Source organism: Athene cunicularia, assembly GCF_003259725.1.
Source record: "Athene cunicularia isolate RWA chromosome 3 unlocalized genomic scaffold, athCun1 chr3_part1, whole genome shotgun sequence".
Taxonomy (NCBI): Eukaryota; Metazoa; Chordata; class Aves; order Strigiformes; family Strigidae; genus Athene; species Athene cunicularia.
In genome coordinates, this window is record NW_020799097.1 from 40219048 (window position 1) to 40243655 (window position 24608).

General features: G+C 38.7%; 1 protein-coding gene across 1 annotated transcript; it reads right to left on the reverse strand.

Moving 5' to 3' along the window:
* Positions 1-1424: 1424 nt before the first annotated feature.
* Positions 1425-22660, reverse strand: RRAGD (Ras related GTP binding D). The gene is made up of 7 exons (XM_026845072.1): positions 22571-22660; positions 17570-17865; positions 16954-17153; positions 15866-15980; positions 9890-10032; positions 7947-8095; positions 1425-5387 (listed from the first exon to the last, which is right to left on the reverse strand). The coding sequence occupies exons 1-7, from the start codon at positions 22620-22622 to the stop codon at positions 5236-5238; spliced, it is 1107 nt and encodes a 368-aa protein (XP_026700873.1). The 5' UTR covers positions 22623-22660; the 3' UTR covers positions 1425-5235.
* Between the last annotated feature and the right edge of the window lie 1948 nt (positions 22661-24608).

Here is a 24608-nt window from a genome sequence, read left to right on the forward strand (position 1 = left end):
CATTGACAAGCTGAGGTTCCTTTTGGACATAGTCATGCTGTTTGCACTCTAGAACATCTCTGCTCTCTTGCTTTAGAAATCCATTTCCCATTTCCAATGTGAATGTGTTCATGCCTGGTTTATACTTGTATTTGTACTGACACCATCCTTTAGTTCAACAGAGTCCAGAATGGGTTTTAGTTTGCCCTGAGTGGACATTAAAATGTATATAAAGGGTAGATCCTGCTAGAATAGCAAAGGCAGCTCTGGTAGTGTCCTGTAAGTCACTGCTGCAGCAGTACTGCATGGACCTTTTTGGGACCATATGGTGCATCTGAGCACACCCAGACCACTTCATCATGGTTCAACATACATGGTGTATCTTGTTGTGATAAGCCCATCATCTTTTCTTGGCCTGTATTTTGTGAAAGAAGGCAGCTTGGAATATGCTATGAAATGTTCTGGCCTACACATTTGGCCTATTTTTTTTTTCCTCTCACATTTGCACTCATCTATGAGGTGTTTAATCCTAACCCTCCTCAATTTAGGCTGTGTTAAACTGCTTTGCTGGTTGTTTGTTGGTTTTTTTGTTTTGTTTGGGTTTTTTTTTTTAAAAAAAAAGGACATTAGTTGGTTTTTTCCTTTACCTTCTGATACTCAGCAATTTTGAAATAAATAATCCTTCCTTCTCATAGCAGCTCCCAGTCTTATTACAGAAAATACTCAGTAGAGCATCTTCTCTGACTAGTCTGGAAGTATTTTACCTTATAAAAAATATGTTTAGTCCAAGAGACATTGTGACACACTGCTATATTAGATAATTAATCTTTTCTCTTGAAGTATATTCTGGAGATGATTAAGAAATGTTTAAAATCTGACTACCAGCATAAACTATAACCTGAATATAAACACCTATTTGGATGGCGTGCATATGTGCCAAGATTGCATAACCATGTTGTATCTTTTTAAGGATGTCAGTAGCATGTAATTGATTTTACACAATTTATATATTTTTGCACTCAATATTTTTTCAGTTACCTTTTGTTCAAGACCTAGCATGTAGCTTTAATGCTTATAAGCTGGCAAGAACCAAGAAGACTCAGTATCTGACCTGTTTATGACAAAACATGTATATAGAGATAAGAAAATGAGAAAGGTAACACAGAAGATATCAGGGAGAAAACAAATTAAAAGAAACAGTCTGTTAAGAGTATTTTTAAATGTAGCGATTTGAAGATATGTGCATGAGCTAATGTGCAAATATTAATACAGTGGGAAATCAAGTGGGATGGCAACCATATGGCACCATATCAGAAGAGCTCAAAAGAATTTCCCAACCAAGCTTATTTCTCATTTTCCACACAGCTGAAATGGGTGAAGTTGATGTGTTTGTCTGTAATTGAGTTAATTCACATGTGGCTATTGATAAATATTTAGAATCTGAATAAGAAATGTTTGTGTTAATGATCTGATTTTCCCATCAAACAGAACAGAGATAAAGCTGCAGCAACAAAAATCACGATATGCACGTCATTCAGTGCAAAATGGAAAAAAACATTCAATTTAAGAAAAAAATATTCTGCAATGACTGCTGCAAATGACAGGGACAGTAAATACGCTATTAAAGCAAACAGCTGCTACTGTGATGATGCCCTGTTTAGGGTTGTTTTCTTTAATTCTTCAACTTAATCTGATGATGCATATTGAAAGTTTGTAGGTTCTTTAAAATTTCTTTTACAAATTGCTGCAGTACTTTCACAGTATGAACTCTCTTAGTATAAAACTTAATCACAGGAGTGCAATTTCACATGCAAGAAACCCCAGAATTTTTGTTTTAGTGAGGAAAAAAAAAAGTTCCATCGTAAAACATGATATCTCAAATGATGCATCTGAATTATGCTTTATCAGAGTAGTTTGCTCCTGCCAATTCCACTTCCATGCTAATGCACAGCATGTCTGTAACCACAGGATTTTAGAAAGACATTCCAGCACTGTAACATTTTAAATAGCCATGATCCAGTGCATGCTCAAGGATGCACTTTAACTCTTTGAAGAATCCATTAAGTACTCTGAGCTGCTGCATACTGAATTTATTACAGAGATTTCCTCAACTACAACAAGTTGTTGGAACCAATGTTTTACAGTTATTCAGCTTCTGACTTTAAAGTGTTTATAGGATACTAAATTGGTTTGGTTTTATTCTAAACCAGTGTTTTAAAGAGACATGGCTAGTTCAATAATGGTCCCTACTATGACTAGGCAGCTCCAATGATATAAAAAACAGAGACTTACAGATCAGGTATTTTGGAAATACTGCACTATTTGGGAAGTGATTACTTCCTGCACAGCTTCTAATTTTATTATTCAGTGCTGCCTTGTCAGAGCTGGCTCTTGTAGCATATGGGGTATTTCATCCCTTTACAATAAAAACTAGAATCTCAAGAAAATTTAAAAGAAAAAGCAAGAGATTTTAAAAAAATATGTTCTTAAAAAACCCCAACCTTGCATGCCTCACTCAGCGCTCATTCACTTTAGCTAGAACATAAAAATCTGAGGTACTGATTAGATGATGATTACTCAAAAGTGAAACATGAGAGTCATCACCTAAACTGAAACTACCAAAGTTAAACAGTAAAACTAATACATTTGTAACATTCTTTCAATTTTACAATTAAACATATTTGAAACATAAGTAATCTTATAAAAATTATGCTTACTCTGATAACATGCAATTAGAAATTTTATATGTTTGTTAGTCATCTTTGACAAACTATGCAACATAGTCTATGACAAATTCTGGAGGGGACTACCAAGAGCTAACTTCATGGTATTAAATAAGTTAATAGTCTCTAAATACAAGGGTATGCATGGCTACATAGAACTCAGGCCAAATATATGGAAACTACGTTCTTTAGTTATGATTCATACCATAGCCAGTATGATGAGATACTTTATTTAATTTATAAAAAAGTGTCTGGTTCAATGTGGTAGGTGTGCTTTGTCTCACTGTCACCTATACCTGAAGGAGTGAAGGGACTGAAGAGATTGTGACCCAGTGGTGGATCTCAACCAAGTGAAAGACAAATGTGTGGCCAGAAATCATGGCAGCCCTTCAACGAAAGTCCTGTGGACTGGAAAGCTGTCAAAAGGTGGCTGTTGCTCACCACTGCTTTGGTGAACTCTAAAGACAGATTTGCATTACTTTAACTGAGGCACAGGTCAGAAGAGCTGCCCTCACCTAAGATGACAGGTCGTGACAGTACTGAAAGGAATTTCAACTCTCTATTTTTGAAGTGTTTGCTTTGATTACAGCTACTGTCATTATCCTTCAGGCTAGCACCAGGACCAGTACTTTTCGCTATTCTCAATGTTTCTCACCTTCCTGAGCACCTAGAACTGCATTACTTATCCAGTGAGTCTTGAAGGAGCTGAGCTCCATCTACTGACTAGCACCGTTTTCTAAGAACCCCACCTATGTTCAATAGACTCATGCCAAAAGAGCCAGTTTGTTCCCAAATGGTAAGTCACATGCATCAGGCAGCAGTAAAGGGCTTGGAAACTACTGGTCTCCCTTTTGGCAGATGTTTGTGCAGAGAGCCTTTGCATTCATGCCAACTGGCTCTCCCAGCTCACATATTCAGTAAATTACTCAAGATTCAAGATATGTCAATATAGAGCATATATATAGAAACTCTGCATCTGCATTCAAACCACAACTGAATTTAGACTTTAAACCCCTCTTTGTTAAACAGAAGCCAATAAACAGTGGGTGCTCTTAACACACTGATACACATGCAGCATTATGCCTTACCTTGGCTAAAAGAAGACTTTAAAATTCCATCTTCCTGTCTGTCTCCAGAGCGCTCTCAGCTAGGGACAGATTAGTTATGAATGAGTGAGGTACAGCTCCCCTTACCTGTTTCTGCTGTACAGCAAGCTGCCTCCCCCATTGACGTCAAGCTCTTCCTACTCCCAAGAGCTGCCGACAACACCACTGGACTATGCATGCAATTGAATTGCATCAGGACTGGGAAAAAAGTTTCTCTTCTGACTAGAAACTATAATTTTGTATCATTAATTAAACAAAAACAGTGAATACAGAACTCAAAAACTAAGTTTTACTTCTTTTTAGGTTTGAGAGTGCTCTGCTGTCCTGGTTGATCCTGTGGTAAGTCTGCTCATGTTCAATATTAAAATAAAAATTAGCGATGTACGCTGATTACCACAGCAGGTAAATTGTCCAGTCCTCATTTTAATGGTCTCTTCTTGATTTCAATCCCAGACGTACCCCTATTAGAGGGAATCACAACCCAACGCTCACATCTTTAGGACTTCCTATCAGTACACCAGAACATCAGGATGGAAATACATACAGATTCTTCACTGTGCCAACTGTAGATGCGCAGGCTCTCAAAAAAAACCTTAGCAATGTAAATTCAACCTTTTGGGTAACACACCCTCCTCTGAAGCCTTATAAAAATACCAGTGCAACATAGAGCCATTTTACAAAACAATTATCTTTATAGAAAGGTATTTTAGTGGTATATGCTGAGGTAAATAATAAAAACAGACCCAACAGAGGGTATGACCAGTGTTATGGAGAACTCCAGATGAAATCTGGCCAAAAGCCTGTTTTATAAAAGCTAATATTTACCTACCAGTTATGATCCCTGGTAAGGTGCTTATTGCTGTAATACTTCAAAATTATTCTTCAGTTTACAAATTGAAAAATATACGAAATTAGATCTGTATGAATGTTAGGTATTAGCTGTCACAAATTTTAAAAGGCATTGTACCAAGTTTTCTTAATTGTTTACTAACCAATTTGATTGTAGCAGGTAAATAAACTACAGCATACACTTTACCTGACACCATGCATCAAAATCACCATAAAAACTAAGTTTATCAAAGTCCAACTCCACAAGGAAAACATGAAAAAGTGCAAATTATGTACCCAGTATTTCTGTCACAGCTGCTTTTTCTTAATATGGCATGAAAAAGGTTTACAGCATATATTAAGAAAATTCTTACAAGTGTTCACCTCAATGCTTATATATACAACATTTTGCTCAAAGTGCTCACTATATGAAAAAAACTGATTGGATAAAAATATTTAAACAGTGCTTTCTGAACGTTCAGGGAAATTCATATAATACATCAGTCCCATTTGTTTTCCTCCTCACTCAGTGCAATGAGATGCTGAAGTCACATCAACTTCACAAAAACTTCGCTTGCCACATTGCCAGACAACCTCAGTTACAGTGGCATTCTTGGTGTTCCATTGGGAGTGGGTCTTTTATTTTTTTGCATGTGGCTTTGATGTTTTCGAGATCTTACTACTTTCATTCTCACTTCAAATACTTCTTGTATGGCTTTTCGGAAACAATGGAAATTGTAGTCTATTAATCCTAGAGAGACATAAATGTTTTCCATATTAATGAAGATATATATACAAATTGGGTAATTAAAAAATTGTTTATATTCTACATTTAGTGAAATATAACATTATCTCTGGAGATCACAATCAATGAATTTATCAGGCATTTTTTCTGTGCATGTTTTGTAAATACAAATAATTCAGTAAGCATTATAGCTTCATACTATGTCCAACACTAAATAGATTTTTTAGTCTTAAAACAAATAGAAGCTCATTGGCAGATTACAAAGCTTTAACTTAATAAAGAGCTTTGAAGCAGTGCTCAGTATACTACAAGAAAAATTACAGTATTTCATTTTGTAAATTTCTTTCACAGAGTAACTGTAATAAAAATAAGTAGCATCTAGTTATCAAAGAATTTTCATTTTTGACAATGCATAAGCTTTGAAATGGATACTTGATAGAAATATTACCAAGTAACAACCAGCTATACTTTATCTTACATTGTAACTGAAAAATAACACAGTAGACATTCTGTTAGATTACATACATACATAACAGGCAGATAACATTACCATGTGAGTGGGCTGAATATGATCCCACAGAAAAGCTGTAAAGCCATATTGGTAGTCAACTGGAAGTCTTACTGGGTGCTACCATTGTGTAATACTGCAATACAATTTTAGAATTTTGGTATGGAGCTTATGACCTCATTCAAGGTTAATGCCATAAGCTTTCTTAACTCAAATACTGCAGTGTTTTCCACTTCAATTTCCGTAACAAGAGATTATATGTATTTTAAATGGTTTAAATCCACCATGTTACACTTCGATTTTTTCCCCAGGAATTATTTTGCCTCTCCCTAGGAGTTCAGACAAAATATTACGTGGAGGTCACCAGGCACCAAAAGCTAATCTGCACTACAATACCAGAACTGTACTGTTAAAGAGTACAGGCTACAGCACAAAGCATCCTAAACTATGTAGACACAACAACCTGACACAGTTGTGGATAAACCCTAATGGGTGTTTATTTAACATGGTGTCTTTATTGAAACAGTGTTGTTAGGTATGTTGAAGTAACACTTCTTAGGCTTAGAGCAGCAGAAGAAAGTGACTGCATCTAACATTCACAGATAATAAAGGTGGTATGGGTATGAGAGAGAAATTCAACCAGTTCAAGTTCTATAAAATAAAAGCTACATAGCCTATCAAACAGTCCAGCAGACATGGTATGAGTACTGCATTCACAAACACACCTACACTGACTGGTGAATTAGTATTACAAGATGAGGACACAAGCCCAGATGATGCCTCTTTCTTCCACTGGTCAGTTCTAGGGCATCTCACTCAGACCGATAACTCAGTGGACATCTGAAATGCTGGGGTTTCAACCCCAAGCCCCCAATTAATGTTGACATATGGGTGATTCCCACAGCCCTTCACAACGGTGGGGGAGTGTGGGGTGTGGGGTGTGTGAGTTTACCTTTAAGCTTCCCTCCAGGGTTCGGCCGGCCTGGCAGGGAGAGCCATTAGGTAAATGAGCCCCAGGTGTCTGCATTAAGTAAGCAAAGGTCAGGTGTCCCACTTAGGGGATAAAAGCTGGGACCACTTGCAAGAAGGGGCAGTGTCTGTCTGTGAGGTGGATGCACTTTGTAGAGTTTCCTCTTGGGGAAGGACCTCCTAGCTCCCTGGAACTGGGCTTCAGTCAGGCCTGGCTTTTCTGAACGCAGGCTGTGTAGAGATTCAGTATGTGGCTTCCTTGATCTTATGTATTTGGTTTCTTGACTCGGTTGTCTCCTGTCCCTTCTATGGGAAACTGCATTTATTCCACCCATTGTTGGTTGTGCAGTGTTGTTGATTTATGTCGATTATGTACAATCTGACTGACTTGTACCCCCAGTGCTCACCCATGTACTGACACTTTTGTATCAAATACAGTTTGGTTATTGGTTCATCTTTATGCTGGCTGTGTCCTTTATGCTAGGCTTAATAATTGGCAAAACAACATCATGTCAACAAGCAGAGCGATCATGAACTAAGCTTTCAGTATTGACTATGACCAGGGTCAGAGAGATAACCAAGAAATTTTATGCACTTCAACTACAAAATATCAAAGCCACCCAGGTCCCAAATATGCAGCTTTTCAAAAGCCTAAAAGCCTCCTTTGAAAGATGCGAAAAGCAAGAACATATTTCTTTCTATCGTCTAGTTTCAATAATTTTCCCTTGGCTATGGCACACAAGCTGTTCCAAATGCATACGCTGGTGCCAACAGGTACAAATTGCTGTTAGCCAAGATAAACCAACACATTCTACTGTTGCAGATGGAAGCTTTACTGCACTGGATGTAAACTTTCACATGCTTTCATATCATAAAGTTGTCAAATACATTTAGGATTTCATCTTATCTTAATGCCAGCACAAATACTTCATGCCTTCAGACAAGTTATGTAAACTCTATCAAGCTGTACTTACCTTTACTATTTGTGATACAGCTAGAGACTGTTATCAGCTAATGACAAACATAGTTACTCATTAACTCGCTAATATAAGGGAAAAGTAATGCAATCACAGAAAAGGGAAAAATACCTTTTCTCTCAAAGCTTTCTTCTCTGACAAAACAAACAAGAGCAAGGAATTTTGTCACCTCTTTTAAATAAAGGACAGTTGTATTGTTCAGTTTTATGATTGCCATTGATTCTTTGTCATAAGGAGTTCCAGTGCCATCGTCTTTAAGCCTAAAGGGCAATATCAAACAAACAAGATAAACCATGAGATGAACTAACATAAGTACTCCCACATTGGTTCTTACACCAAATAATCTCAAACTTCATTAAATTTTCATTTTAACCTTTCAGGGAGACTCTTCTTCAAACTACACACTATGTAAACTAAGAAGATATAGAGATTAAATAATTTACCCAATCACACCCCAGATCTTAGATATGGGGCTAGAAATAAGATTGATTGATTGAACTAGAGCTTTATTTATTCCTCCATTTTTTCCTCCAAATTACAACAAGGTTGTGTTTTCTTTTCATCAATGCACTATATTATGACTTTAGATAAAACATGTGAACCTCTAAGTCTGTACTGATAATTACAAATCCAGTAACCTTGTTTGAGCAGTGGCAGCTGACTGACAGTTTAAGCCATGAGACTTTCCTCATGAGATGTTGGCTTTTGCAACGTAATATCATGAGAAGAGATTTCTCCTTCACAGATGATGTGTCATGATGATCACTGTGTTAGTTTTGTACCTTGTAATTTTTCCCTCATTCCTGAATGCACATGTAGATTTTGTTAAATGGATAGTAATCGCCAATCTCCCAGAAAAATTAGTATCAATAATATATTAAGGCAGCAAGTTCCACAGATGCTCCAGGAACAGAGGACAAGAAATGAATTGTAGTATTATGTCTTTAGCCTATAGCTAAAACCACCGCAAGCAGATTTCTGGTGATAAATGCTAAATGTTTACACAAAGACAGTGGCAAAGTGACATTTTGTGAATAGAATGCCCCCCAAGTGGTGTTGTACAGGTAATAATTAAATTCATAGTCGTTTGAACTACAGAGCAGCATCTTTCTCTGTACAAAACTAAAATACCACATAATCAGCATCCCCTATCGTATACCTCTGTAAAACACAAGTTCTTGTACAGTTACTGAAGTGACTGACTCCAAAATCTGAAACATACAGTAGAATATACCAACTTCAGAAATTTTAGAAAGGTATTCAACAATTTGTTATCATTTTTAATGCTTCTTGCACATCTGCACCAGTATTCTCCCCTGTACCTTCTCCAAGAGTGCAAGTCTATCAACAGGCAAGAATGCAAGGCTGACAAAGACTACCATACTCTAAGCATGCTGTGGTATTTAGCCTCATAATCTATGCATCTTAGTGCACTAATTCTTAATATGCACCTGCCTTTCCCATGAATAGCTGGCCAAGGGCTAAGCCACTTAAAACATAACTTGCCAAGAAGATGTACATGCTACCCCAGGAGATCTCCAGTTGCTAATGTATAAGGAGGGAAAACTGAAAAAAAAACCCGCAAAGGTCATGTAGGGAAAAAGAGAACAGAGAACTGAAGCAAGAGTGAAGCAGCCCTCTGAGGCCAGTAGAGGCCACTAGCTATTAAAGTAAACAAAACTAATATGGCCCCACCACGTTGTTTTTTTTTTTAAATGGGAAACATCCTTCTGCTGAATTCGGCCCTGGGGAACAGAAAGATAATGTTTCTTTTTATTTTAGGTTGGTTACTTTCCACTCCTTCCTTAAAATAAAATTACTAGCATAGAAAGGGGAAGGTGTTCGCAAAAGAGCCTGGGCAGGGAACAGTGCTTGCTGCTGGCAGGGGATCTGTACCTCGGAGGCCAGCCGTTTCCTCTTTCTCCCCTGTCCTGACAAATTGCTCCGGGAAATTACACTTTCTCATTTATTGTTTATACCCACATCATTCTAATTTTTAGGCCATTCAGATTCTAGGTACACAGTTTTATGAAAACCATTAACATTTTACTTACCCATATATACAAGAAATGTCAATCACAACATCTATCATATCACAGCAGAGCTCGTAAGTTTGCATATCCACTGGAGTACTGTCCGTTGCAATATAGATCTTACTGACTACATCAAATAAAAATGCTTTTTCAATCCCAGAATTCTATTTAAGGAAAGAAGAAAGAAAAATAAAATAGAAGCCGTATCTTCAAATTAATACCAAGCTTTTTTGTTCCCCAATTTGCCTGTTACACAAAAAGCTAGGCTGCAAGAAGTGGAAGTTATACCACAATCAGGGTCATTTTGAAAGAACTGTACATACAGCACTGTTGTATTTGTAGCAAACTCTGATGCTCACAGACCTTCCAATGGTTTCTGCCTCTGAGCAGCCATAACTCCAAGTTACACTCACAAACTTCCCCTCTCTGGAAAACATCTGGAAGGATTATTTTCAGTGGAAAATGCAAGGGGGGAAAACAATCTTCCAAGATCAAGCTTTTGGGGTTTTGGCTGTAACAATGGACATGAAAAGAGAGCTGTAATTTAAAGTTATTCTAGCTGGACATGTAAGAAGGTAAAAACAAGAAAAAACTGATGGACAAACAAGGCAGTAGAGTTCAGGAACTAATTGCTCAAGGAAGTTGAGAAATTGTCTCATCGGGGTCTGTAGCTGTTTTACTTTCTGGTTCCTTAGAACATCTTTTAGGATCACAGGAAAGACCAGTCATTTGATGGTGCTCTTTCAGTTTTCATGTAGCATTGGTGGTTAAAGCCATGTTTATAATGCTAAAGCTTGCTAATGTGATGACAGCTATGTTCCTGTCATCCTGCCAAGCTGATTAAGACTCTCTCCATACTAGAGATGTATCATATTCGCAGCTCTCAGAGGCCAGCCAGGAATGTTAGCTCATATTCTTTGTGTAGATAAGGTAAACTGCCATAAGGCTCTGCTTCCTGGAAAAAAATAGAGGAAAAAATGTGTACTGTTTAACCAAAAATAGTAGCATTGCTTGCTGATATCAAGGGATTGCACCTGGGTGGCTGTCCCAGCATGAACAGAAAGGGCAATTTCCCAGCATTGCTAAAGCTGAAGCTATAAAATATGTTTCAGAATTCACCTATACAAGGAAGAGAAGCAACTTTCTCTCATCAAACTGAATTTTCTCCATATATGGTCTTCCCTTTTTAATATGGTTTGAGAATGCTGCCACAGCAGTTTTGTAACTACCAAAAAAACACACTGAATACCCCTAATAAGTTTTAATGGCTTCAGCTTCCTTTGTAGTTACAGAACTTCCCTTTTTCTCCTTCTTTCTTAAGTCAACTATTTAACACATAATTAAGAGACTAAAGTGACCTTTAGTCAACACTTTTCAAATTTCCCAAAAATCGCTAGAAAAATTTCAACCCTAGGTATGCTACTGAACAATGGCCAGCAATATTATGGGCATTTTCTTCCTAAAGAAGCTTAGTTCTGCCACCATCACACACAGAATTAAGGCTGGAAACAGCCATCAATAATAACAGAGTACAGTGGTGAATTTCTTGCATTTCATTAAGGAAAAGACTTTACAAATGGCACATTTCAGTAATTCATTAATAAAAGAAATATTCAAAACACCATATACACTGTGGATACCTTAAGATACATGGGCTGAAGCACACGAAGTACAAGAAGAGTCTCAGAGAACTGGATTTGTTCAGCCTGGAGAAGACTCATTGCTATCTAAATACCTAATTTAAGGGTGTAAAGAGCCAAACCCTTCTCAAGAGCTACAGTGTTGAAGGACAAGAGGCAAAAGGCACAAGCTGGAATTCTGACAATACCAGGGAAAAAAAAATAGCATGAGAGTGGTGAAGCACTGAGAACATGCTGACCTGAGCAGATGTAGAGGTTCCATCCCTGGAGATACACAAAGCAGGACTGGACCCAGCCATGAGCAACCTGCTCTAACAGGCCTGACTCTGAGCAGGAACTGATCTCTAAAGGTCCCTTTCAGCCTACATGGCTCTATGGGTCTACGTTCTTTGAGCACTAAGAATAAAAACGTATAGATATTTATTTTGATTATTCTTGCCACATGTGCTAGTTCTGTAATTTTTAAATAATAATAATTTTGACAGCACTTCACATACTTCAACAGATGCTGCCAAATAAAACTAATCACAAGATTTATCTGTAAATATCATGTAAGTATACAGCTGTAATTCATTGCCAAAACATACATATTTGAAAATACAAGTCATTTTTGACCAAAGAAGTTGGAACTCGAGCCCTGTAGTGTCATTCATCAGGAGCTGATTATAGAATTTTCTATTATATAAAGGGAGACATAGTGATAATTTCAGCTGTACAGGTAAGATGTACCTTAAATTATTAAGATGCCAGTGACAATATAATAGCATTTAACAATGAGAAGTGATTCTTCTATCTCAGAACTCCAACTGCCACAGCCTGTCTGTACTTGCAGTGACAGTTTAAAAGGTTTCCATCTTGAAATGTTTGTCATGACAGCAGTCATGCTTGCTGGTAAGGGCAGAGCTTGGAGTCTTAACTTAAATCATGCTTGTTTTCAGTTGAAACTAACACAGTAGTGGTAGGACTTGCTGAGAAACTGGCACATATTTGCTTCTGTCAAACTCTGTATGGTGACAGAAACCTTGGTGAAAGGGTAGGATGGACTGCCAGGAGTAGTAACCACTAAATTGTACCCGCATGACTTCACAGATTTCATTTGCCAGGGCTTTTGGTACAACTTTAACTGAAAAAGAAAAGTATTTGCCAGAATGTTTGTGATTAAATTGTTCAAGGAAAAAATTACCAGTACAAACAATAATTACAAGTCATTAAAAAAAATCAGGAAACAGTGAATAAAAAATACTATTCAAAGAGACATTATATCATTAGTGCTCCATCAGGAAAAGTGACAATAAGAAATCAGCTGTTTCTGTTACTAGAGCAGGAGGGTTCCTTATGAGAGAAACAAAGGCCAAGAGCTGCCTTATGCAACTGAATAAAATGCTACCATTGATGTCAATGAGAGCAAGGCCAGAATAAACAACAGTCATCTCTGACACAACCCTACAGTCTGGAAAGAAGATGCAGCATGTGCTAGAAACACTGTGAATTGATGTAAGAATATTCCATGGCTACTCTAAATCAAGAGAATCATTGCGAAAAATCTTCTGCAATGAATATATGAGATTTTGTTTCAGACAGATAAAAACCATGAGGTAGTTGAAATTCAAACCATGTTTCTCAACTATACTGAGTTTGATAAAGTAGAAGGCAGTTTCTATTCTTTAAATGGAACGGCTTCAGTAAAACTGGTAGTATTACTCCAATTCCTAGGTTAGGTAAATGGGCCTATCTTTTCCCTTCTTGAAAGTATGAAAAGTAAGCCAGAATTTGGCCCTAAAAAGCTCATTTTTAAAAGAACTTACAGGGTATCACCCATCACTTACAGTTAGGAATGAATTCTGGACAGTTATTTAAAACAAGCCTAGCAGCATACAGCAAATTTAACGAATGAATTTTAAGTACCACATTTGAATTTACAGATTATTACATTTAAATCATTAAATAAACAAAACTCTACTTAGAGGGTTTTTTTTTACCATGTTAACTCATTGTTTGTTTTTAACACATACTTTTTCACATCCCTCAACCCCCACCCCAACAACCCTAAAACGAAAATCTACATTCCTGTGTCACACAACTTGATTGCTTGGTAAGGCCACTGTAATTAAAAAACAGACATCCTTCTATATGAAGCTGATAGAGTGTTAGGTAGGATTTATAGAGGTTTTGAATGCCAAACCAACTGTTCTTTTATGCTTTACAAGCAGTTACATTAAAGAACATAGAAGCAGTATTATCACACTGATGGTTCTTCAAACATACAAGCTAACACACTGGCACTATAAAGTTAGGCAAAAACCTGCTGTGAACTTAAAAGTGATCACAGATCTATTTTTGTAATCATCAGCTTTTCCTGTTGGAACTCTTCATGGCATAAATGAAAGCAAATCCTCATGAATATTGCTGCAAAACCCAAACTAGAACACCAATACACCCACACTTTGATATCCAGCACACTGGCTTTCTGAGGTAAGGCATAACCAAAATCCATGTCAAGATTTGTTGTCACTAAGTTGCTGAAGTAAAATGGCACCTGCTAACTAATTCTATGCTGGAGAATGTTTAGTCTTCCTGTGGTTGCAAATAAGAGTTATTCTGAGTGTCCTGTCTACAGACAGAAGGTACTCATAAAAACTGACATCAAGCATGCTGAGGACATAGCGATGCAGCTACATCTTGCTCTAGGTCATTAAAAAACTCGATTTTGCTCTATTTGGAGCTAAGAAACAGTCTGAGACTGTTTTCCCTACTGAACAGGGGAAATAGCATATCTCTCACTTTTTTGGACTTCATATCCATTTGAAGACTTGTTGTTCCTTAAAAATTACATCTGATATTCTAGATATTATTGGAACTGTCTTCTCGGTGTTGCAGACACACAAGCAACTGTCAGCAGTCATTTGGGAAGCAACTTGTGCTCATTCATCTGGTAGTTTGGCAGAAATTTTTCACCAGCTCCAAACAGTGAGGAGACCCCATGCAGAGATCAGACTCACAATGAGTGATTGGGGTGACTCTAGCACAAGGAGGACTATTATTCAGACAACTTTCTCTTCAAGACTGTGTAACATACTCAATATCCAATTGCTCCAGAACTGTTGCCATCACTCCTTCCTTACCTTTCTGTCCTAAGTGGACTTCAAGACTGGATGGTAACTGATCCAAAACTAGTCCAGCCATTTTGGTAGAAACAGATCTTTGCAACAAACCATTCATTATGAAGTAGCATCATTTGTTTTCTAATAGTAAGAGAACAAGTTTTGAAAAGACCTTCCTCTAATCCTAGCTCTCCCTTTCAGCAACACATCCAACTTTTCTCTCTCCATTTTCACACCCTACACTGAGAAACTGTGAAGTCTAATTTTATCTTACAGGCTGTTGAATGATATTAAATAATTTCATTACTTTAAAATCACAAAAAGGCACAACAAAATACCTTGCTTAGAAATTGAAGCTTGACAAATTAATGCTAGATGCAAGGTGCAAATTTAGAATACTGTGAGAAAGGATGCAGTTTCAGGAGCTGCTATGACCTGACTTCACCACTACCAAAACAGGGAGTTCCCCCCTTTTCACAGCCTACTCACTGTGTTCCCCTTTGCTCATGGCCACATGTTCCCATCTTTTATCTTGTGCCAAAACAAGAGGATGTTGGACTCCTCCATGACCTGCTTTTAACTAAATTAAAGAGTGCATTAGTGTGTGTGTGTCATAGTGACTCCACGAGGGAACAGGTGCGTGTCAGAACCAGTACAAAGGAGAGGAAGGGATCACACATACAGGAACAGTGGAGCAAGTAATTACCTCCACAGTGATAAGAAGCCACCAGATATACAAAGCTCTGTAATTGGCCTTAGGAGTAACTATGGAAGCTGTGAAAACTGTGATGGACTCTACCTCTAAAAATTTCAAGACGAGAAGATCTTCTTAAACGGGTTAAACTTTGATACAAAGTAGAATTAATTCTAGGAGGCACTACAGTCAGCCCTACATAAGAGGTCAGACTAGATGATGTTCCTTTAAGAATGTATTTACACAAATTTTAAGTACTACTTAAACAAATGCATGCAGCACAGACCTTTGCAACATTCAGATTAACATATGAGCAGGAACGCGATGGCTGCTAATCCACTTTATGTGATTCAGGAAACACTATGAGTATCTCACCAGCTCAGCAACACTGTTTAGGGAGGTGAGGCCAAGCAATGCAGGTGGGTGCATTTCAACTAAGTTTTGGTAATTTCTCTGAGAGTTCACATTGCTCATGATCTCTCAGAAGGCAGCAAACAGAGTATCTGAACATGCATGTTGGACACAGCTGGATCTACAGACAAAGTATATAACAAGTACTTACTGAAATAAAGATGTTAAGCAGGTTTTCCAGTGTTGGGAGCTGTGGAATCAGTTTCTGTACCACTTTGCTAAACGCTTCAAATATAGAATGATCATATATGCTTGTCAGATAAAAGCTGGAAAAAAACGTCACCACATTTTCCTTTTAGCCACATACTGTGAACATGACGGTACCTTTCATATTATGAGTGAAATGAAATATTGTCAAACAGCAAGCGCCTACACTTACGCAATTACCCCTTGTGATCAAAAGTCACACGTTATGATTGAAGCACAGAAATTCATCTCTACACAAAAAAAAACCCTAGACACTGCAGACTAGACCTCGATGTAGAACTTAATGATGCAACTCCCACCTTGGCATTCTTAAGAAAGTATTTTTCAAATTGCAGGAGAGGAATATTACTGAGTATGTCTGTTGTGATCTACTTTTTGAGAGCTGTGGACGCATTTATCAACGCAATGATGCAGTCAAGCTGTTAAGAGCTCTAAAGAGCTAGCATGTTCATGGAACAGGTCTCTAATATATTTGTACTTGGCCTTAAGTGCTAAGAAAGACATGACAACTTGACGTCCTCTAGTTCCCATCTGCAGAAGTCTACTAGTTTTCATTATTTGCTACAATAATCTGCTTTATCAGCAGACACAAGGCAAAGATACAGCACCTGTCTTCCCAAGTGGCTCCAAACAGGCTGCAGCAGTGAGGACTTAGTGATTGGGAGGGGACTGTGAGGCTGTGAGGGTTCAAAGAAGGCAAAAGTGATGTAGGTGGCATATACATTCTACTGACTACTGGTTGCTGCCACTGTCCAAGCAACTTATTAAGACAGCAGCTGCAGCAAAAACCTGTAAGACTCTAGAGTATCTGTCATCTGTATTTAAGCACATCTCCTCTCCATCTTTCCCTCCAAGACAGCAATCAGAAATAAGTTACTTTGTTTGGCTCAGGTCAAATGCAGTGTCTCGGATTATCCTTTTCCTTCATATATCAAAAGCTTGTTGCCTGCTACTTCAGGAAAACAGAAAATGGTAATTTGTCAAATAAGCTGCTCTCCTCTTTAGGATTCTCTGCACAGCAGCTTTTCTCACCTGAGGTGAATCTTCTCCAATCCAGCATCTGCAAGGTCATCATTTGCCCTCTGGTGAATATCTCTTTGTGTTTCAATCTTGTGATCATCAGATAAACCATCCACTTTATGGATAAAGATTTCAAAGTTGATATCTGGATTCACTTTATAGGCTCTGGTCACAGTAAGATGAAGTCGAGCTAATGCTTCCATATAATCATCCTAACAAAGGAAAAAAGAAAAGCTACAACTGTGGGAAAGTTCTTAAAAATATATGTAACATTTTATGATACTTTTAGATAATGCTATAGTTCAACAAGAGCTTAATTTTTTTAATTTCTTATAAGCAGAAGTCTGAGCCTACATCCATCATGTGCTCTCATGCTGTCAGCACTTAAGAATCTGAGCAAGAACCTTGAGATGTTAAAGCAAGTTAGTTACCTTTTGAACACACTGCAGAGAGAGATTAAAAATAACCAAGCAGCTCTTCCAAGTTTTAATGACTTTCTTTTAATGTGTGTTTGCGATGCAAGTTAAGTCATCTATTTGCTTTGAAAAAAAAAAAAATCTATGCTTTCCAATTTGTTTATTGATAGAGGAAGAAAAGAAAAAGGTCACTTTAAAACTCCTTTTTTTACCTGAGAATCAATAACAAATATCAGTGCTCCAGTGCCTCTGAAAATCATCTCATAGTCAAACGTAGGGTCAAAGAAGTCAATCTGCCCCGGAAAATCCCATATCTGAAAGTTGACAAAGGAGCTGTTGGAAACATCCTCTCTGCAGATCTTGTTTGTGCTCTCCAAGAAGAGAGTCTCATTTGGCGACATTTTGTGAAAGACAACTTTCTGAATGGAAGACTTCCCACTTCTTCTCAATCCCATGAGCAGGATTCTTGGCTTAACTTCAGTACTGAAGGGATCATTGAAATCCAAAACTGAATAAAATCACACAAGAAAAAAAGTAATATACTATGGCAATATAATTAGTAACTCCCAGATAACATGCATTTTGACATTTATTTTCATTATATTTTTACTTGGATATATGTAAATGTTACCAATTTTTAAGCTTAGAAAGTGGTGCTGCAGGCATTTTAACTTGAATTATTTGCCCCTTAGGATATACTACCAGAAAACCTACTTCTCACCTGTAAAACAAAGAGTCTGCAAAAGCTTGATCACTCAGTTTGTATGTGAAAAATGTGTTACCACACACAGACACCCTAGAATACTTTCTTTTACTCTAATTAATACTATACCACACGCATTCTAACCCAACTTTAAAAGAATATAATCTAGTAACAAATACCCTTGTCAACTGACTGCTACATCACACTGCTGCAAGAAGAGTAAGTTTGTGTTAGAGCTACAGGAAGAGGACAGCTCAGCAGGCACACAGTTCCTCTATGTTGGGACTTAGAGTACTGAGCTCATGAGGAGTCATTTTCTAAAGTGGTTACAATTTCACCTGTTGTTGAATAATCTGTGTGACAATCCATAGAAGTTTGTTATCCAGTAAATAAGATTACAGCGTATCTCCTGCCTATTTACAAAACAGAGGCCTGGTAATACAGTGATTTCATTGTTACCTACCCCAGTTTGAAACTAGTACCACCAAAACATTTTCTAGTGCTGATGCAGTTGTATTAGCATAAAGGAGTAAACTATATTGTTACATCTGTAAGGACATGAATGTATAGCTACCCATATCTGTAAGCATACCAACTTCAGTTTCAGGTATCTCTAATCAAAACACCTACAACAGCCTATAAATTGCTGCATTTAGTTGTTCTATAACTTGGAAACATCCCTTGGTGCTGAGCTGAAAACGGTAGTGCACATAGATGTAAAAAGCCTTCAAACACCTTTGTGATACCCTGTCTGCAGCATCAAATACAAGCAATGCAAGAAAATAAGTTGTCAGTGCTAAATCTGCAGAGTAGGGCTCCCAGCACAGAGTGGTCAGGTTTAAAACTGATCAGAAACAGGCTAAACACACTAGCCATGAGGCAGACTTTCTCTCACCCACTGCAGTACACATTATTCAACATAATTCAGAGCACAACACAATTGCATTTCTTTCTCATTTTCTATCGGGACAAATTTTGTATTGCATAAAACCAGCACACATTTGTTCATATGCATCCTTCCTACATATGCCCTGCATACATTAGGTGATCAACTTTACTCCAAGAGTATAAAAATCCAAAACAAGAAACCTCATCAACAACAATTTGAACCTGTCATTTTATTACATAGCCTTATGGCCCCAAAACCATGGAAAGCTTGAAGGAATCCCTTGCCTAGGAACACGTTTTGCACCTAGGGGTGGTGATCACGTCTGTCCTCTTGTGTTCCTCAAGCCTTACCCACAACTTTCAGAAACACAAGAGCAGGATGTGCCTACCAGCAGGGCACAGAACCTTGTTCACATTGGTTTGTGCCTTCTGAGCTTCAGTTACAGAGATGAGGACTTCTCAACTGAAGGTCCTGTGATGTTAGCATAAACCATCCCCTTGGCACCATCTACTGGCTCCTGGGTGGTTATGCCACTCAGAGTGGGCCCGTGTCACCACAGTGACTGACAGGAGTTGAATACTCATTATGGGTGGGATCCTATTAATTTTAAATACGTTTGAAAGGCCTTGACAGGCATTGCCACTTACTGCACTCTTGTCAGTTATCAGACATGAAACACTGCCAGGCTGGAGCAGTGTGCAGATGAAACCCCTTCAAGCAGAAGAGCAACAGCTACCTCAGTAAGAATCTCATCCTTCTAACACAGCAATGGCCAACTTCTGCTGGTCTACAGAGAACAAATTTAGGAAGTAATAAACTGCAGTCAACATGCTGGTGTACTCTTTCTGTCAGCCTCAACGGTATCCTCCTGTGGCTCCAAGAAACATGTGCCTACAATACTTCACACCTATAGAGGAATAATAAACCTTTGCTGCACAAAAATGTAACAATACGTTTTGGGAGGACAGTCTTGTCAATAAAGAAAACCATCGGTACAGGATTTAATGCTGTCTCCTCCACTCTCTGCTCTAACGTATAAATTTTCCACAGCTGCCAAATGTATAGTCAGAGTTTCATTAATGTTCATTTATCCATACATCATGCAATTTGCATTTTGGCCATCAGAAGGGAAAATAATTTATTCAAAGCTTTTCAAGAACTAGTTTGAATAAAATACTTTATAAATGCATATAAAGACCCATCTTCTGTTTGAGGCTTTATTGCATGTTTCAAAAAAATTTTTAAAACTCCCATTTGCTCTGTATGCAACAGAACTTACAAAGTCTAATTTGCTATGGATTTGTACTTTGTGTCCCCTTTCCCTCCCTACCACAGTAACACCAACTTCCCCCTGTATGTCTTATGACATATCCTCCAAATAACAGATATGACATGCTGTGGCTGACCTGGAGCTCAACACATGCTGGTTGGCTAGACTGTACACATGTCCATAGCAGTTTGCCAGCTGCTGCTACAGAGAACGCATACATCTGCTCACATGTTCCTCTGAGGACACTTTAATTTGGGTCTCCCGTCTCTTCTGAAAGCCAGATTCCATCAAACTTGTGGGAATTTAATCATTTTTGAGACATCTTTTGTTCAAATTGGTTGAAAGTGGACAGTAGTTTCCAAAGTTCTGACCAGTGATTAGACAACCAAAAGACAGGCTACCTACTTAACTCCCTTTTCTTGAAGAAAAAGGCTAAAAATGCACATGTATCTAAAAAAATATTTTAGATAACTTGGGGTTTTACATTGTTGTATGAAATTATGACAGGCTGTTAGATTTTTGTGGACTGTAACACTTAAGTAGAAAGAAATTGCTTTATATTAAAGCCATACTAAAAAAAAATATAGTTGCAAGTGCAAATCGAGTTACTAATGGGAATGAACGCTAGGTCTTCTGCTAGTGTGCCGGTTTGGGCTGGAACAGAGTTAATTTTCTTCACAGTAGCTAGTATTGGGGCTATGTTTTGGATTTGTGTTAAAAACAGTGCTGATAACACACAGATGTTTTCCTCATTGCTGAGCAGCACTTAAACAGAATCAAGGCCGCCTCTGCCTCTCACCCCACCCCACCAGCGAGTGGGTTGGGGGTGCACAAGAAGTTGGGAGGGGACACGGCTGGGACAGCTGACCCCAACTGACCCAAGGGATATCCCAGACCACATGGCATCATGCTCAGCATAGAAAGCTGGGGGAAGGAGGAGGAAGGGGTCTGTTCGGAGTGATGCTGTTTGTCTTCCCAAGTAACTGTTACATGTGATGGAGCCCTGCTTTCCTGGGGATGGCTGAACACCTGCCTGCCAATGGGAAGTAGTGAATGAATTCCTTGTTTTCCTTTGCTTATGTGCGCAGCTTTTGCTTTACCTATTAAACTGTCTTTATCTCAACCCACGAGTTTTCTCACTTTTACCCTTCTGATTCTCTCCCTCATCCCACCAGGGGTGAGTGAGCGAATGGCTGGGTGGTGCTTAGTTGCCAGCTGGGGTTAAACCATGACAGCTAGTAAGACTGTTATTTAGCTTTTGAAAACCTGCCAGTTCAAAGACAAGGAAATGTAAATGAGTACCATCCAAACCTGACTAGATAGCAAGGCTGCTATAGCACTTTCCTCTCAGAGAGAGTTAAGAGATTACCTTATATGTAAAGGAATTGGACGATGTGCTGCCTGCCCACATTCCTTTGCAGAGTACATGACAACTCCTTCTTTAATTTGCCACAGAAATGCCAGTAGATGTATCACTGCAACTTCCCAGACTAGGTTACTGAGTGAGATCATAATATGTCTAAGAGGAACACTAAACCCTTCTCTTGTTCTGTAATGGGAGAGACAATTTTCCCTATTGTGAGATGCAACACATTTCCTGCTTCATTCACTTTTGCAAAGTGTAAATGTTATAAAAGGCCAGTTTCTAATGCCCATCAATATTCCTTCATATTTCAAACTTTCTAAGCAGCCATAAAGAAGTCTGACTGCATAGAGGCCATATCCCTTGAAGCTTTCACAAGTCAAACTTAACAAACCCCAAAGCACTTTCCCCACAGAGAATTCTCAATTCTTTACAAAATTTCTGTAATTGCAGTTGTGTCCTTGCTTACAGAGTGCAATCCGCATGGGTTGCAACATGCGGAAGAGCCCAGCTTAGGAGTAGTTAATTGGGAACAGCACATAGTAGTCCTGACCTGTTTCACCAGGATGCATGGTACACAATGAATACTCTAGTATCTTCTTCATGCTATTAAGAGATATTCATTGATAGTTCAAAATCATTTTTGAAGCCTATCCTGCATTCCACATCAGTTGCAATTAATTGTCAAAGCAGCTGACTGTCAGTGCTTCACAGGCATATGTGATGGGGATGCCACATTGGAAAGTGTATTTGTAGATCTTACCAGTTTTCAAACATCCAAATACAGCACTGCAGTTCATCTGCTCAAGTGATGTCAAGCCAAAAGAAATTATTTTGCTCATGTTACTGTCTGAAAGGTAACAAGCCTCTCAGTCTAGTTTTAAACTAATATAGCTAATAATGGTGTTTTTTTTCCCATCTATGCAAATATTTTTAACCTTTTTTGTGTAAAGGAGAATTAGCAGTCCCAAATCTTCCACTCATGTACCTCCAAGCCCACTGATCTCGTTACATTTCCAGTACTTCTGCGATTGTGACATCTGCAGCACTTTGGAGTGCTGTCAATAGCCTTACAAAGCACATACAATGAACACCTTCAACACCAACAGATGGCCCGAGTCTGGTGAGTTAACAGAAAAAGCTTATATGCAATCAAGAAAGATGTTCAGCTACTGTGGGTTCGTAAACACTGCAGAGATGCCTGGTGGAAGGAAATTCTTGTGGCTAAAGAAAACACTCAGAACGAGAAGACCTGGTTCCACTCTGCCACAAGTGTGCCACTCCACAGTATGGTTTAAAGGTACTTCCTTGGACACTCTACAGAGGGTTTCCTCGCTTCTAAATACTTTTTAATTGCATATATCAAACAAATGACTAGGCTTTACATAAACTAAGTCCTTTAAGGTCTCTGAATATGACCCCATGTGTAAAATAAAAAGATTAAGAGGACAAGAGCTGTGGTTTCAACATTTCGGCTGGAGACAAGAAACCAGTATGGGGTGAGAGATGACCAATACAAAGTTTTGAAATTTCCTGTATGCCTATAAACAGAAATTATGTTTTTACTTTTAAGCCTGGCTTCTTCCTTCACTTTCAACAGCCACACACTGAAGCTGTTCTCCTTATATTGCTCTTTCCATTCTTTCTTTGTAGAAAAGTGGAGGATGTGACACAATTTTGGACTACTTACTGTACAGATTCAGGAAGATAAGAGGACAAAAACTGGGAAAAGGGAAGCCCCTTGCCCTGCAGCCCAGTGTCAAATACACAAAACACAGACCCAAATCCCAACCCCCTCCATTACAGATGCTCTATGCCTCTTTCTCCAGAGACTTCAGAGTGAAACAGAAAGCCAGGGGATCTGGACTGTTAAAATGGCCCTTTGTTAATCCTACATAAAAAAGGTCTCTGCATGGACTGTCTTCTGCTATTCTGGATGTAAAGATTTCGTTCTGTTAAGTACAATATTTTGGTGTTACTATAAAGATGCAATTGAAATTTTTAGTAGTCTAACAGAGCTCCTATTAAAAAATATCCAATAAATTCCTCTGAAGACAATATGGATTAGTTCTCTACAGAAAATGCCAAGTTAGTTTAGCACTAAAGAAATATGCTTAAATATATTCTTTTTGCATCGAAATAACGGCAAATCTTTAGCAGTTTCAAGTAAGACTTTGATTAGCCTCAGCTAAGCTCTTACATCCTAGCACTCCCACGGTGGTTATACTCAAAGCACTGATGTTTGCCCCCTCCCCAAAACTGCACTAGTCAACGTGATACCTCCCATGGCAGTCCGTAGGACTGGGCCTTTAAGGAGAAGGGTTCTGCATGCTAATAATCAACGTAGCCTTAAAACATGTGGCCTTTTATTGCGCTTTTATAAAAAGCAATTCTTTTTTCGCCCTGAGATACTACTGAGACTTCTCCAAGTGCCTTTGTGAAATACGTCTCAGAAGAATGAATTCACGCTCTGAATGAAAGCAACAGGCTCTGAGCTGGCATTGCCTTTTTTTTTTTTTCCTGAATGAGACTGCTTTTCCTGGTAAGCCTGTCCTTCTGAGCATCACCATCCATCCTGACAGATCCACAGCGAGTAACGTGGGTCCTCACATGCACAGACAGACGGACACCAGACACTGAGCAGAGCCTGCCGCCGTGGGAACTGACATTCACAGCTGCAGAGCAGCCCTGGACACAGGCTTGTGTGTTGTCGCTGCCTTTTATAGCCTGACACCCAACCTCCCGCCTCCTTGGCACGCTCAACTCACATCGTCAGGCTGTGTCCACTAATAACTAATAACTCTCACCCCAGACATGGAAAATACTGAAAGGAGATTACCCACACACACACTCTGCTGCACTCCTTTTGCCTCCTCCCTTTTCCCCAAGGCTTCCTGCTACCTGCCAGCCCTTGCCTGCTCCTGCCACAGAGCTCCCCGCTCGCTCTGACCCCACGGTAGCGCCGGGTCCCCGTCCCGTCCCCTCCCACGGCCACCTCCGCAGCATCCCCGGCCCAGCCCGGCCTC